Consider the following 17447-nt stretch of genomic DNA (forward strand, 5'->3'; position numbering starts at 1 on the left):
AAAATGTCAGTTTGGTTTCCAGAAAGGTTTTTCAACAGAAAATGTCATATATACTTTTACCAATCCAATTTTGAATGATCTGAAGAACCGAACACCACCCATTGGGATTTTTTGTGATCTCTCAAAGGCTTTTGATTGTGTAAATCATGAAATTCTGCTAGACAAGCTGAAGTATTGTGGCATGAGTGGGACAGTGCACAAATGATTTAACTCGTGTCCAACTGTAAGAGTGCAGAAAGTTGAAATAAGCAGTTCTCATAATATGCAAAGATCAGCACATTCCTCAAACTGGGGAACTATAAAGAATGGGTTTCCGCAAGGGTCGGTCTTGGGTCCTTCGTTATTCTTAATATATATTAATGACTTGCCATTCTATATTCATGAAGAGGCAAAGCTTGTTCTCTTTGCTGATGATACAAATATAGTAATCACACCTGACAAACAAGAATTAACTGATGAAATTGTCAATAATGTCTTTCAGAAAATTACTAAGTGGTTCCTTGTAAACAGACTCTCACTCAATTTTGATAAGACACAGTACATACAGTTCCGTACAGTAAATGGTATGACACCATTAATAAATATAGACCTTAATCAAAAGCATATAGCTAAGGTAGAATGTTCAAAATTTTTAGGTGTGTCCATTGATGAGAGATTAAATTGGGAGAAACACATTGATGATCTGCTGAAACGTTTGAGTTCAGCTACTTATGCAATAAGGGTCATTGCAAATTTTGGTAAATCAGCTTACTATGCCTATTTTCACTCATTGCTTGCATATGGCATCATATTTTGGGGTAATTCATCACTGAGGAATAAAGTATTTATTGCACAAAAGCTTGTAATCAGAATAATAGCTGGAGTCCACCCAAGATCATCCTGCAGACATTTATTTCAGGATCTAGGGATATTCACAGTAGCTTCTCAGTATATATACTCTCTTATGAAATTTGTTATTAACAACCAAACCCAATTCAAAAGTAATAGCAGTGTGCATAACTACAATACTAGGAGAAAGGATAATCTTCACGATTCAAGATTAAATCTAACTTTGGCACAGAAAGGGGTGAATTATACTGCCACTAAAGTCTTTGGTCACTTACCAAATAATGTAAAAAGTCTGACAGATAACCAAGAAGTATTTAAGAAGAAATTAAAAGAATTTCTGAATGACAAGTCCTTCTACTCCATAGAGGAATTTTTAGATATAAATTAAGGGAAAAAAATTTAAATTAAAAAAAATTTGTTATATTAACTTAATTATGTTGTTAAATTAACTTACTTATGTCATGTATTGGAAAAGTTGACTCGTTCCACATCATTACGAAATATCGTATTCATTATCCATGGAACTAGTAATAATCTAATCTAATCTAATCTCTAATCTAATAAAATGAAGTTGCTACTTATGGGTTTTTCTACAGTGACAGACAGGGTATGTTTTTGTGACATTCAAAATAATTTGAAAACAAATGAATAACTGAATATTACTGATTTACAAAATACTTCTTAGAAATCAATTACATACGTTTCCACTATACAGAATATTTATTCCTTATCCTTTTTGGAAGAGACTCGGGGATTAGATTTAATCAAAGGGAAGAAAAATCACAGTTCTGTTACTGATTTGTATCACTCAAATTTGTAACCTAATCCTTGCTGAGTGCAATCGATGATTCAATTTGCAGTTAAAACAACCATTTCTTCCACTTCAACCTCTGGTGTTTTATGAATAACAACAGAGGAAGGAAAGCAGCAACAGCAGCAGCAGCAGCAGTAGTAGTAGTGGTGGTGGTGGTGGTGGTGGTGGTGATAGTATGAGGAGGAGTAGGGTGACAGTTGCATTTGAAAAACTCTGCTTTATCAGTTAGTTCAGTTTCATCATGACCTACCACAATTACTAAGACTTTGAGATGAAGGAATCCTTGTCACTCTTACTTGTGCTTTTGCATCCAATACTTTCACTGGTTTTCTCATGAACTGTGAATTAGACTGTTTGTCCAGCTCTGATACAGCAAAAGCTGTTACACTTTTCACTTCAGAATTGTCCACATCTATATTCCCTGGGGCACCAACCAACATTCTGTGGGGCTCTGTATCAGAATGTTCAGACTGCACAACAAAAAGAGACATGTTAATTAAATTCTGAGAAGCTCCACGACTAAGAAAAAATCACATAACTTAACCGTTACTTAAATTTATAACAGAATGTAGGCAAAGGTACTGCAGCACTAAAATTTATATGAATTATATTTAGATCCATCATTTTTCTCAACTGTAGTAAAGTCTCCAATCCAGGTGAAATAATAGATACATTTTTTATAAAATACGTACCCTCTTCCTCCGTTGAATAGACCCAGGCGAACATGAGATTTTATCTATCTGCCGATCTTTCAGCCATGGTCTATCCCAGACTTTTATGTCACATATTTGACTGCCCTGAAAAGGTGAAAATGAACAGTAGATAACCTGCACTATGCTTTAAACAAGCAGTAAACTATCACCATATGAGGTGCAGGGAAAGGCTTCCAAACTCTTAGATTACCCTTCACTGAAAGTGAAAAACAATCTGCTGTAGCTTCACAAATTTGTGTTGCTGACACTAATGTCTTTTTCATCTGAATGATGACAGACAAACATCAGGTTTTAGTATTTAATGTAATAATGATATTGTTACATCAATGTATTTATGTCAATATGTTTTTGTTTGTTTCATTAGCAGTTGATGGGAACTGTAACAATATATTATTGTCTGTTTCATCTGAGGTCGACATCTGTGATGTCAAAAAACACACTCTTTTAGCTGATGGCAAGCGACTCTGAGAAGATGCCATCCACTTTGTAAAAGTATCTTAAGCTGAACTGTGACATGTTCATGATGAAGTGTGGAGCCAGTGTTTGAATTTATAGATTTTTTCCCCAGTCTCTGACAGGAAATATTTTTCATTTCATTAGTAGTTTTGGTTAATTATGATCATCTTCAGTTCAGTCAAGAAAAGACCTAAGGGAACAGTATAAACATAAATAGGCACAGTGCAACATGATCAGAAAATACTGATAGATCTCTGTGCAAAATGTTACAAAATGTGATCAAAGACTGATATAAATTCTATCCTATGGTATTTATTAAACAAATGAAATGAAAGAAAGTGTTAGCACTTGACCATCAGTCAGAAGATTCATATTGTTCATTCTGTTGAATTAATGTTGGTCAGTTGGTAACAGCAACCTATATCTACAGAAAGGATTAACGAACTTTTATCTGAGATGTACAAAGAAAAAAGATTTTTAAACCAAGTGTTCTTATTTTCTTGGAGAAATTTACTAATTTACTTATTACATCAAACTGAAAACTGGTATGCAGAAGTTTTGAGATGAAGCAAAATGAAGCATGCACAAAATAGCATTTCAGACTTTTAATATGTTACAACTGGGAATGTATCATGTATGTAATTTGTTGTAGTAATGAGTAGTAACTGTTTTGACAATATAATATTTATGCAAGAATGCTGATAACAGTGAAGTCCATTACACAGAAGTTCATTTCAATTTTAGAGAATGATTAATTTACTAAACATACATAAGTAGAGAAATAGTCTTAAGGCCAATCAGTAAACAATACTGTTTGTAGAACTTTTTTTATCTGTTGCGTTGGCATGGTAACAGCTGTCATATGAGTGTACCTATCTGTGGAATGCCCATTTGGATTTTGTCTTGGTTATCGACTGAAGGACAAGTGAATACTTCATAATGACATTTTCAAAAGAAAGTGAGACTACAACCACATAATAAAGTTATACTACTTCCAGTGTGCTAGCAATGTACCAACAGTTCAAACAGCCTGCTAGAACTCTTTACTCATCACATGCGTTGATTGATTTTGTAGTACAGTGGATTAACTGTCCAAACTGCATGGTCAACATTCCCTCAATAGCAGAACAATTCCATAGAGGACAGTGTGATTAACCAGAAGTACAAAGCCACCTAAGTGTGTTATCCTGATGTTAGAGGCAGAGATGTCCAGAACTCTGACCATACAAATAAATATATATCATTACAGAAAATATAAAAAAGGATGTAAAAACATGGCCAGTGTAGTGCAGGTAGGATGAAGAGGACATTTTGGAGGTAACGTATTGCATGATGCACACCACTTCCCCCACGTCCAACCCTCAGCTAATGTGAGACACTTTTAGAACAATTATATACTAAACTCAGTCCTTCTAAGTAGACAAAGGGGAGATAAATGTGTAACAAATATTGAGTAATGAAGGAAAGGTAAAAGGTTATGATCTGGTCAGCAAGTGAGGCAGGCAGAGTATAGGGTCTCCTGTGGCTTAGTATGCAGGGAGAGGGCCCCCATCGACAATTGCCCCACTCCCAACCTGGGTTGGCTGAAACATTAAAGCTGGGAATAAAAGCCATTCTCTCTCAAAGGGAGCTTAAAACATGTCTGGCAATCCTTTCATCACCATGAACACCAAGTTCCTAAGACCCTTGCCTTTGTCAGAGTGCACCCCACAATGATGTGAACCACTGTCAACAAAATCATTGTCAAGTTAGATGAGTAAAACCAATATCAAACTAGCATATGACAGCTGACTTTCTGTGACAAACAAAAAAGAAGAATGCTGGCAGTTGTCTCCTCAACAGTACAGAGTCTGTTCACTGGAGCCATTCCTTACTCCAGTTGGAATGGGCTGCAAGTCTCATCTGTGCTTGCAATTTCAGTCCCCACTATCCCCATTGTCAATGCTGGCTTGTAGTTGCTTCCATTGCTAAAGATCCCTGGGATTCCCATGTGCCTCAGGATCTGGAGGAAAACAATTGTCTGTGAAGTACGGATGAGATCTTGAAGTAGATCCCAAACAGAGGAAAGTACCAGGTTGTATGAATAGCAGCAGTTCAATAACTTGGAGAATGGCAACAGAATCACTGAACACCAAAACCTAGTTGCAAATTTTCTTCTTGATGAAACAGTGGGCTCTAGAAATAGCCACCAGTTCACCCATGAAGACACTACAGGACTCTGGTAAAGAGTGTTATTCCTGCCATTCAGCACACATGAAAGACTGTCCTGTATTTCTGTGTCTTTATAGTTATTGGCATATATGATTTCAATAAACAGGCATTCTTGGATGATTCAGTGGAAACTATATCAAAACAATATGCGTGACAGAGATTAAAGGCTCATGGAATAGATCTGGATACAACAAGGGGAGAAGCACATTAGATCACTCTGTGGATACGTATGGCAGGAGTGAGGTGGAGGACCCATGAAGAATTCTCAGAATATTCCAATTTGAAAGTCCAATCTGGATCAGTTGTGAGGGGGTTGACTCTCCTGGGAAAAAAAAAATGAATTTGGTAATTTGGATGGCTAAGTAATTAGCAGACTGCAATAGTGCAACTGAGTAGCTGTTGCTATCATCAAAACCGCAGAGATAGGATCCTGAATTCTGACAGAAGACTGTCACTGGGAATTTTTGTGTGAAAGGCACTGTTGGTTAACCTTCGTGCAACAATCATGAATTGCATATAACAGTTGCATAGCTGATGGTGGTGCTGAATCACATGTTAGAATCTGTAGTTTAATCACAGATGGATGTGAGGGTGACATGACTTACATCTCAAGGGATATGGCTTAGAAAACTGAGAGCATTAAACTTTCACATACAATGTGTGTTTAGCTGATAGTTATGGAACAACCATGTTAGCTATTAAAGTAGAGAAGATCTAAAAATATGGACTCTTGAGACTACCCCGAGGTGCTGGTTCCGGTGCAGCAGTCTGATTCTGGATGGATAGTGGTGTGGTAACAAATATGTGTGCCTCACATTTTGATAGGAGGAAACTGCAATCCGTGATAGAGAGGTCAAGACTAGGCCCTCTGTATGACTGCCTGGAGTTGATGTTAGCTAAAGTCACAGAGTGCGAGTTGTACAAAATGCAAAAAGTCAAACACAAAGAACAGTAGTAAGCACTATACCAACTGAGTCCAAAAGTCCATTGATGGCTACAAGGAAAAGGGTAACACACACAACTGAGCCCTGGGGTACATCAATCTCCTGAACTTGTGGAGTGCTGAGAGATGTACTGACCATCTGGGAAAAAACTGAAGAGACAAAAAGTTGTGTGTTAAAAAACAGAAAGCGTCTTTTGGTAGTCCTAATGTGCAGAATGGTTTATATATGGTGGTGCTGAATCACAGGTCTGGAATCTGTCGTTTAATCACAACAAGACCAGTATCCACAGATGGATGTGAGGGTGATGTGATTTACATCTCAATCTAAAAAAAAAAAAAAGACGTTGATAAGGTGACCGCATTTACATTTGTGTTTGGTAAAGTCAGCTGGTTTGCCATTTCCAAGCAGACCAGATGGTCAGCTGTGAACTAGCAATATCAGAAACCACACTTATAGGAGGACATTAAGGTCTCATGGTCACATTCCAAGCATGGCTTTTGCCTGAGACGGAGCGACATGAACTGTTAAAAGGGATTTAGCTGACTGACCATTGTGACAGGGTGTCTTTTGATTTGACTATGATGTTAAAATCCCTGGTGTGAAGGTAAAGCACTGGAAGGTGACTCGAAATGAAACTTGTTAGAAGCGTTCATTACTTCTGAGTTCATTACCTGAAATATTACAAGCTCAACCTATCTACACTGATGGACGTGTCTCCACAAATTGACACACTCTAAGATCCTGTCAGATAGCTACTTCCCTGCAGCGACCTCTGACTAACTATTCCTGCTGTCTCTAATCGCCCAACTTCTCTCTCAGAGCCTCCAACTCCCTGATTTTGTCCATATTTCCCCTTTGACCTCACCAGCTATTGCCATGATATAATTCTGAAAAGGTCTCACCATCTTAATGGCTCTACATCTGTTATCTCTTCAGCAATTCTTCTGAGTCTGGGTGGAGGGGGAGAACCGGCTCACTTCATTGGCTTCTCATGATGTAAACCTCTCTCTTTCTCCCTTTCATCCCATGGGACACACTGTCTAGTAAGAAGTGCCTCACAATTATACTGTTGTTATAAGCAAAGTGTACTTTGACTCCCAGCCTATGAATAGACCACTGCCCAGTAATATCCCCTGGACACTCTGTGAGCTTATAGCTTATCTTAATTGAGCCAAGGTGATGGACTTATGTCTGGCCAGTCACCTTGCTTCCATATCGCTTCTCTGGCCGTGCCTAATTGTTTGACTTTATTCTTACTTTGTTAATATGTTCATATGAGACTTTGCTTTTTCTTGTGAACATGCCATCAAGATTCAAGAACACAGCACAACTGATACTCACCATTCTTTTGAGCAATTTTCATGGATCGTTAGTGAGACTGATCGGGTTTTTGGCTGTATTAAAAACTGTGGTAATGATACTGTCTCACTATTGTGAGGGGAATTCACTAGGTGCAGCTGAAAACCATGAGCAGGTAGTATTTAAGATCTATATTCAGGAGTTGGATCATTTGCTTGTGAAACAAGTCAGGACCTCACACCAGGTTTCAGAGCAAGTTAAGGGCTCTAAGCAGTTACTGTTCATTAAAAGGCTTGATAGAAAAGGTGTGACCAAAAAGTAACAGGGAATTTTCTTCTTCTTAAAATTTCTTTATTTATTCATCAACATTAATTTTAACCCCTTCAAATTAAACCCTCTCAGATATACTACACTTGTGCCAGTGCTTTTTCCAATCTTGGAAGAACATCTCGAACTCACTGTTTGTCATGGTATTCAGCTCTTTCAGTAATTCTGTTTTTATCTCATCAATGGGGGCAAAACAACATCTCTTCATGGTTCTCTTCAGCCTCGGGAATAGAAAGAAGTTACAGGGGGCCATGTTAGGCAAATACAGTCACAACATAACAGTTCTGTTTTTCATCAAAATAAAACAAACAAGCATTGATGTGTAAGCAGGAGCATTACTGTGATGAAATTTCCATGAGTGGTTTTGCCACAATTCTGGCAGTTTTCTTGAGACTGTTTCACGCAAATGGCAAATAATTTCCAGGTAGTGTTCCTTTATGACTATATGGTCATAAAGTACCAACTCCTAATGCACCATCCCACTGTAATTGAAGAAAACACTGAGAAGAACCTTCAATTGTGACTGAACTAGTCTATTCTCTCTCTCTCTCTCTCTCTCTCTCTCTCTCTCTCTCTCTCTCTCTCTCTCTCTCTCTCTCTCTCTCTCTTCTTTCTTTTCTGGTCTTGGCTTTTCCGACAGTTTCCATCAGGACAGTTGGGAGTAGGTTTAGATATCATATCCTGATACCCACGTATCATTACGTGTTGTAAACTTCTGTAGAAGATCTGGATTGTTGTTGACTTCATCAGCAATTCCTGAGAAATGTCTACAGGATGTCGACTTTGGTCAAAATCCAACAATTTCAAAATAAACTCTGCTGCTACACATTTCATGCCCAAAACACCCAAAAAATAATTGCTTGGCATGAGCCAAAGGATAAGTTGACATAATCAGCAAGCTCTCTGATGGTGACTCGGCAATTTTCCAGAACAATTTTCTTTCTTATTCCAAATTGTTATCTCTAACCGATATGCTAGGGTGTCCAGGGTATTCATTGCTGTCAACATATGCCTGACCTCCTGTGAAAGGTTTATACCCCTTATAAATTCTTGTCTTACTTGTAGTAAATTTGTCAAAAGCCACAGTCAATATTTCAAATGCAGCGCTGCACTTTATTCCATTTTTCAAGCAAAATTTAATGCAAATTCTTTGATTCTCTTTTTTTGTAAGTAAAAATTAACTGAGCACTCAAAAACACATAACTTTTTCGCTTGTCAACAATTAACTAAATATTTAAAACAGCTGAAAATGCAATCATACATAAGGAACATTTATACCGACAAGATTTTAAAAGGTTTGGAAAATTGGATGTATAAAGCCCACAAAATTAAAAAGTTCTCATTAATTTCTGATCACAGCTCATACGGCCCAGTGAAATTTATAGTGAAGATGGGCAGTTGTCTTCCAACTGCTGTTTATGTACTTGGAAGGTGGTAAAATAACAAGAAGACACTGAACCACAGCAGAGCACGTTTGAAAAGTTCAGCAAGAGCTGATGGGTTGATAGACACATTACCATTAGGTAAGAGAGCTGTTAGATTTGAAGATACTTTCATTCCAGAAGGTGTGACCTAGGATTCCCTGCTCTCTTTCGTCCTTTGCATGGTTAAAAAAAGTTCTTGCATACAACTGATTAAAGTTTATGAGATTGGTCATCAAGGAGAGTTGTTTGTATTAAAGAGTTTTTTGACAATCTCAGACTGTGTTGCTTTTTCTTCAGCCAATACTAAGACCACCTGAGTTGTTGCTTTTTCTTCTGTTCACCCTGACACCTGCTGCCTATGGGGTGGGCCTGTGGAAAGAGAAACCACTGTTTCAGCAGTGTGGGTGATTGTAGCAGAGCCTTCTCTGAGGATATTGTCAATGATTCCTGACAGGAAGGTTGCAAAGTTGCCACCGAAGATATAGATCTGTCGCTTTGCCCTCTGAAGTGCTCAGCATAGTGGCCAGTCTGATGATTGGTGGCTTGGATGCAAAAGGACTGATGGAAGGTGGTCAGTCACAGTAACAGTTGTTCACAGACCATTTTATCAACGTAACAAGGGTAGAAGAATTATGCCATCAATGGCGGAGAGTGTATCATGAGCTGCATCAAAGTGATAGATCACCTCTCCATTGCTTGACACTCCCCTATAGGGAATTATGCACACTGAAGTCCCAGAACAAATGAATGGTGTATGAGCTGCTGCATCAACTTGATTATCATGAAATATGTTATTCCCAGGCTTGGAGATATGTAAGTTGTAGAGGTGGCATGAGTGGTCATCCAATCCTGCAAAATTATTGCTTCTAATGCTATATGAAGAGGCACTCATTCACTACTAACACGCATATGAGTAAGAATATAGAGCCCTTATGATGCCCTATCTTTGTTCTAATGGTTTTACAGTACGCACTGTAATGTTTGAGAGCGAGATGGTGACTGTCAGACAACCGTGCCCCTTGTAGGGTTACCCAGACTTCAAAGTACGAAAATAAGTGCCCCAGTTCAGATTGGTGGTGGTAAAACTTATTACTGTTACACTGAATGATCACATACTGGGTGACCTGAAAGGTAGGGTTATCCAGACTTCCAAGTTGAATGATCACTAGGGCCCGGATTTTAATGACAAGTCATATTTTTTCCTGAACTATAGGATGAATTTTAGAACAATTTATACACAAATCTAGGAATTTTAGTGTCGAAAAATGTATTTTGATTGTGCATATAAAGTCATATTTCAACAAATTTTAGTAATAGGTCATATTTCTGTCAACTTTTGCCAAAAATGTGTATACAGTTTTTCTCGTATCTTAAGGGACACACAAATAAGAAAATAAATATGTTGCTCACAAGACAATGTTTAACGCGCTATTATGAAAGATAAACAGATAAATTAGTACACAGCTTTATTTCTCAGGACTGTAGCAGAAAATCGGTGTACCACAACAGCCGTTTCTTGAACATAAAACATTGTTGCGCAGATTCAAGAATACGCTCTCAGAGCCAACAACGGTGGCTTCTGCCATAATAATCATCGCAGTCGCACAGGTGTTCCCAGTAACCAGTTTGAATACAGCCTTTGCCTTATTCAACATGCCTAAAAAAAGTGCTCTGACAGCGGGAAGTTGCAAGCATATGTTTGAGAATTTGGAGAGAAGTTCTTTATTACTGATGGGAAAATATTATTTTGTAAGCTGTGTGAAGTTAAAGTTAGTGCAGAAAAGCGCTTTAATGTGCAACAACAATGTAATACTGCTAAACACAGCAGCTGTGTGAAACGAAATGCTGAAAATAACAGCAGGTAAACACTGTTATTTGAACAGACAGGTCAATTGTCAACTGTGCAATCATTCTGCAAGGATTTGTGTGAGATGATGGTGTCCTGCAACATCCCATTGGAAAAGCTGAAGAATCCACTCTTCAGACGGTTCTTGGAGAAATACACAACACATCCAGCTTCAGATGAATCTGCACTGAGAAAGAACTATTTATCCGTATGCTACAATGATGTGTTCAACAGAATACGAATTACTATTACTGAGTAAAAGATCTGGCTGTCAATAGATGAAACTACAGATATTAGTGGGCAATATATTGCAAATGATGTTGTTGGCATTCTAAAAGTTGATGGCCCTGGAGATACGTTCCTACTAACGTGTGAAGCTCTCGATAGAGTAAACAATTCGATGATTGCTATTTTGTTTGACAGCTCTCTGAAGCTACTGTGGCCGGATGGTGTGAAAAGAGAGAATGTTTTGCTGCTTGTAACAGATGGTGGCTTCATATATGGCTAAAGCAATTAAAGGACTTCAGATTATCTACCCCAGTATGGTGTATGCCACTTGCCTTGCACATGCGTTGCACAGAGTTGCCAAAGAGGTGCGACCAAATTACCCTGACGTGGACAAATTAATTTCCAGTGGCGAGAAAATCTATGTGAAGGCTCCACTACGGACGCAAAAATTCAAGGAACAAGCACCTTCAACGTCCCTCCCACCTAGACCTGTTCTTACACGATGGGGTTCTTGGCTTAATGCTGGTGAGTATTACTGCGCCAACTACACCCAAATAAAGACAATCTTCTGTGAGCCTGATAGCGATGAATCAAGTGCTATCAAAATTGAGAAAGAAGTGTTTACAGATACATTGTCTAGAAACTTGGCATACATCAACGCCAATTTTTCAGTGATATCAAAAGCCATCAAACGACTGGAAGCTGTTGGCACTCAGCTATGTGAGGCCCTGAGTATTGTGCAACATGTGCAGACTGAGTTGGGTCGAGCTCGCGGTCATGTGGCTGAAGTGAAAACCAAATTGCAAATTGTTCTCCAACGGAATCTTGGATATTCTACACTGTGCAAAATTAGTGACAGTCTTTCAGGGAACGCCACAACATTTGAAGATACTGAAACAAAGCTGAACTCCAGTGACCTGGCTAACTTCAAATACGCTCCAGTGACATCTTATGAAGTGGAGAGGGGCTTTTCCAGGTACAAAACTATCCTCAGTGACAACTGTAGATCTTTGACAATGGAAAACCTGAAATGCATCTCATGATCCAGTGCAACTTTGCAGATATTGAAGATTGACATACGATATTAAATCATGTGAAACGCTTTAAATACTATGTAGAAATAAAAACATTGTTTTACTGTTTCGATAGATGATCTTTTCACTGCACTTTGTGTTTAGAAAATAAAACATTCAGACATTCATAAAAAAGGTACAAATTAGCCACAAACCCTACAGAAAGAAAGAACTAGACTTACAATGTTTTGAGAAGTGAATGTTGTATTACTTTATGATGAATAAAAAATTAAATAAACAAACAAGAATGCTTTAAATAAACATCTATTAAGTCATATTTTATTTTTAAGATCATATTTATGTAAGTTTTAGATCATAAATGCTTGCATATTTCACTGTGTTTTAGGTAATTGAAATCTGGGCCCTAATGATCACATACTGGGTGTCCTGAAAGGCAGTGGGGAGGGAGGGCCAATGGAACCAGAATGATAGGCCACATAATTAAATAGTTAAATCATTTACACAAGCTGGGATGCTATAATATCTATAAATGTGAATTAACAACTGGGATTATGTCCACTACATTGTGGTGTTCACTCGGTCTTGTGTGTCGTGTGATCCGCTATACTTGTGAATAAATGTTCGATCAACATTCATTACTAATTCTGACTGTGTGTATTTAAACTGCGAAGTCAGAAAGAAAGCATGTCTTCACTGATGTAGAATTTGTCTCCTACTGCAGCTTATTTCATGCTGGAGGCTGGAAAAATCTCTCATAAATATAAATTTTCCAAGAAATGACACTGAGGCCTTCTTTCTTAACAGCAATGTATTGACCAATTCATTACAAAACTTCAGCACCTCATGCAATACTTTCAACAAATTAGCTGTATCAGTTACAATTTCCTTTGATATTAACTGACATTCATTCTGATAAATGACAGCTATTGCTACAGTAACAGCTTAAAAAAACGCTTCCTTTGCTCTTGTGAGCTCGTTGTGATTGTCATGGTACTTGCATTTCCCAGGCAGGAATAAATGCTCAAACTCCATGTACCATGGAATGTAGTGAAAAAATTGGTACCATTATCCTGGGTTGCAGATACATTGTGTGGCAGTGATATTTTTCATGACTGGTGCAAAATGATATCAAAAGTGCGGGAGAGGTTTTTTTCTGGTCATGTGTTGTTTTTTTTATCTTTGTCATAAGACTATAGAGTCTCCTAGTTTTTGTTACTTCTCTGTTGTTTTTTTAGTTTCTTCTCATTGTGAGTTTTTGCAAATAAATATTTTTTTGTTAATACATTATACTAGATGACTATGCAATTATTTATTGTAGGCAAGTCGCCTACAAAATTGGTGAACTCCGATTAAGTAACTTTAAACTTTTTGTTAGCTACATCGAACATTAACTGCAAAAGCAATGAACGACGACGGCAAACGATATGGTTCGAAAACGGAAGAAATTCATAGGCTTCAGAATGAGATACAAACTTAACAGTTGCATATTTCAAAAGATATGAACTTCAAGCATATACCGAACCAAAGGAATGACGTTGGTTCAACAACCATGGCACACACCAGCAAGGCAACATCATCGGAAACTGGGACTACTGCAGCACAACCACAGCAAATAAGAGCAATGGAACCACCCGCTGGTTTCAACGCTTCACCAACTCAACGGTTGCAATTACGAGTGCCCCTATGCATGCCTTCTCAGCCACGCACATGGTTCACAGTAATGGAAAATATATTTCTACAACAAAGAATAGTCAATGATCATGAGAAGTTCACAATGGTGATAAGTAATTTGGACCATCAGACCTCGGCTTTGATATCTGACATTATAGTGAATCATCCGACAGAAGGAGCGTACTGTAGACTGAAAGAAGAATTAATTTCTTGGTGTGTGAGGTCAGTCGACATCAGAGTCAAACAAGTACTGTACCGAGAGAAACGAGGGAGATAGGAGCCCGTCAGAATACTGGCGTCATTTACGCAGCCTGGTAGATAGTTCGACAGTCTCTGATAGGCTGTTACTTCACGTACGGCAACAACAGCTACCAACGCAAGTAAGAACTACAGCAGTTATATACAACGAAAGATCAGTTGACAAACTGCTGATCGCTGCAGACAGAATCTACGAGACGCACGAGCCTACTGCAACAGTCGCAATGATGTCGATAGATGCCACATACGATAACTACCATTACCAGCAAGACCAAACTGACAATATAACAGTAAACTGTGCTGTGGTCGCAACGCAATAAACAACAAAAAGTTCAAACGAAATTAGAGATTTAAAAACTGCAATAGAGGATTTGCGAACGCAGCTACGCACGCTACAGTGATCACAAGTTATCTTTAAGCACAAGAGAGACCGGACTGGACGTGAAACACGAAGTCAACAAGAGGACGAGAGTAAGGTATGTTGGTACCATAAACGTTTTGGGAGAGATGCTACAAGATGTACATCACCGTGTGCCTACTCAGACAACCAAGGTATGTACAGAAAAAGTGCAGTGTTTTCATGTCAGTGACAGCCTCCTGCTTCAAAAAGATTGTACGTATCAGACGTACTTATGGGTACAAGGTTTTTGGTGGATACTGGGTCAGATATTAGTTCGCTTCCTGTCATCCATGCACCACACAACGAAAAAGACATACAGGCACGTTTGAAGGCAGTGAATAACTCTGTGATTAACACGTACGGATGTAAAGTGTGTAAGATCGATGTGGGTTTTACCAAACAGTTTACCTGGTCTTTTGTTATAGCTGGTATATCAGAACCTATTTTGGGCGCGGATTTTCTGGCACATTTCCAGTTGGCGGTCAACTTACAAGGAAAACGTATGTTAAATCTGACAGACAACAGTGCAATATCAAGCACTAAAGGGCATACAACTTGTGAGAAGCTACAGGTGATTGGCAACTCTGTTGCCAAAAAACTACATGACGAAAAGAAGAATCGGAGATGTTCTGACAAACAGACAAAAGAAATTAAAATAGTACGGTTCACTATATTCATACCACGCCAGGACAACCAATTTTGCGATGAGCACGTAGAATTGCACCAGAAAGATTGACAGAAACTAAGGCGATATTCGAGGAAATGTTACAGTCGGGAATAATTCGCCCGGTCAGACAGTCCGTGGTCTTCACCCCCACACTTGTAAGAAAAATGGATCATGGAGACCGTGTGGGGATTACCGAGCTTTAAACTCAAGAACCATTCCAAATAGATACCCAGTACCTAATATACAGGACTTCACACGTGCTTTGGCCGGCACGAAAATTTTTAGCATCCTCGATTGCAAGAAAGCATATAACCAGATACCGGTGCCTCCAAGAGATGTTCAGAAGACAGCTGTGATTACACCATTTGGATTATTCGAGTTTTTATTTATGTCTTTTGGCCTTAAGAACGCAGCACAGACTTGGCAGCACTGTATCGACCAAGCGATAAAGGGATTAACACTTTGCTTTGCTTATCTTGATGGCATCTTGGTTTTCTCTCCGGATAGTCAAACACATGAACAGCATCTGTGTCAACTTCGGAAGCGTCTATCTGACTACGGAGTTGTTTTAAACTAAAATAAATGCATCATGCACAAGAAAGAAGTCACTTTCCATACTGTGTCATCAGAAGGTATATTGCCTCTGCCAGAGAAGATCGCGGCGATACAGGCCCTTCCGAAACTGACACACTATCAAGAGCTACGATGATACATGGGAGCAATAAATTTTTATAGATGTCATCTGCCAGCAACAGCTACGGTAAAAGCACCACTCACTGATGCTCTCAAGGGACGCGATGCCAAAGGTTGACGAATAATTAAGTGGACACAAGAAATGGACAAAGCATTTAATGATCTTCAAGCAAGCCCCAACAAAGCAGTGTTGCTCGCTCACTCAATGCACTACGCACAGCTAGCTACTGTTGTAGATGCGAGCCAGTCAGCAACAGGGGCGGCGCTGCACCATCGTGTAGAAGGGCAATGGCAACCTCTACGGCTTTTCTCTAAAAAATTACAGACTGCACAACAGAAGTGGAGCGCATATGACAGAATTGTTCGTGATCTACAAAGCAATTCGATACTTCCACCCACAAATAGAGGCTAGACCAGTGAAAGTGTTTACAGACCACAAACCCATAACATCGGCTTTTAAAAACACCAGTGATAAGTGCTCACCAAGACAGTTCCGTTATATTGAGTTCATAAGTCAGTTCACGATAGATATACGCCATTTAAGAGGCGCAGAAAATTTAGTGGCTGGCTATTTTTCAGGTACTTGTGAGATTTCAGAAATTATATGCTATAATAAACTTGCAGTGGAACAGACCAAGGATGCAGAGCTACGACAGCTGTTAAACGACCCGTCTACAGGTCTGAAGTTCGAGCAAATTCTGGTGCCTATCTCCAAGCTGAAGCTGTGGTGCGACTTTTCCCAAGGCAGACCAAGACCATTCATTTCAGAAATATTGTGCAAGACGGCATTCAACAGTGTCCTTGGTCAGTGTAACAACTGACCAAAGACGTCAGTTTAAATCTACGTTGCTCCTCGAGCTATCCAAAATGTGCGGTTTCCAACGCCCTCACATGACTACCTATCACTCTGCCAGTAATGGTATGGTCGAATGATGGCACAGAACACTCACTCAAAGCAGCATTGATGTGTCATCAACAAAGATGAATGGAAGCATTACCATTAGTGTTGTTAGGCCTAGGGACAGCTCACGAAACCGGTGTTGGTGCTTCAGTTGCCTAGATGGTTTACGGCGAGCAGGTATGGATTCCTGCACATTATTTAGTACCAACCTCACTACCTGGATCAGAGGGCCTCACACACTGGCCGCAGCAGCTAAAACGTCACTGCACAAATATACGTTGCATACCACCTTCTCGCCATTGCAACCATAAGGTGTTTGTACACAAAGATTTATACGATTGCTCTCATGTAATGTTGCGAACAGACTCAGTCAAATTGCCTTTACAACCACAATATACGGGCCCATTTCAGGTGCTGAGTAGAAGCAAGGATACCGTGGACATAATGTACAATGGTGTTCCGACAAAGGTATTGATTGAACGTGTCAAGCCAGCATGGGTTTTACCCTCTACGACCTCTGACACCACGCCTGTGCATCAACACATGATGGACGCAGAGCATACCGAAACACCACTCAGTACATCATCCGAGACAGGTGAATCACCACCACAAACAACAACGCCACCGCCCCCAAGACACCCGACGCACACCAGAGATGGATGTTGAATAAAATTCATGTAACAAGATATCCCTGGGACTCCGCAATTTATTGTGGCAGTGATATTTTTCATGT

General features: G+C 39.1%; 1 protein-coding gene across 2 annotated transcripts in view; it reads right to left on the bottom strand.

The window, feature by feature from the left end:
- LOC126267069 (uncharacterized) overlaps positions 1-17447 on the bottom strand; it is a 239982-nt gene that overhangs the window by 107441 nt on the left and 115094 nt on the right. For both annotated transcript variants that reach the window (XM_049971922.1, XM_049971923.1), the window contains exons 13-14: positions 2335-2439; positions 1939-2112 (exon numbers count right to left, since the gene is read on the bottom strand). In XM_049971922.1, the coding sequence (XP_049827879.1) occupies positions 1939-2112; positions 2335-2439 (279 nt within the window). The remainder of the gene's footprint in view (positions 1-1938; positions 2113-2334; positions 2440-17447) is intronic.

This window comes from Schistocerca gregaria, chromosome 4 (assembly GCF_023897955.1).
Source record: "Schistocerca gregaria isolate iqSchGreg1 chromosome 4, iqSchGreg1.2, whole genome shotgun sequence".
Taxonomy (NCBI): domain Eukaryota; kingdom Metazoa; phylum Arthropoda; class Insecta; order Orthoptera; family Acrididae; genus Schistocerca; species Schistocerca gregaria.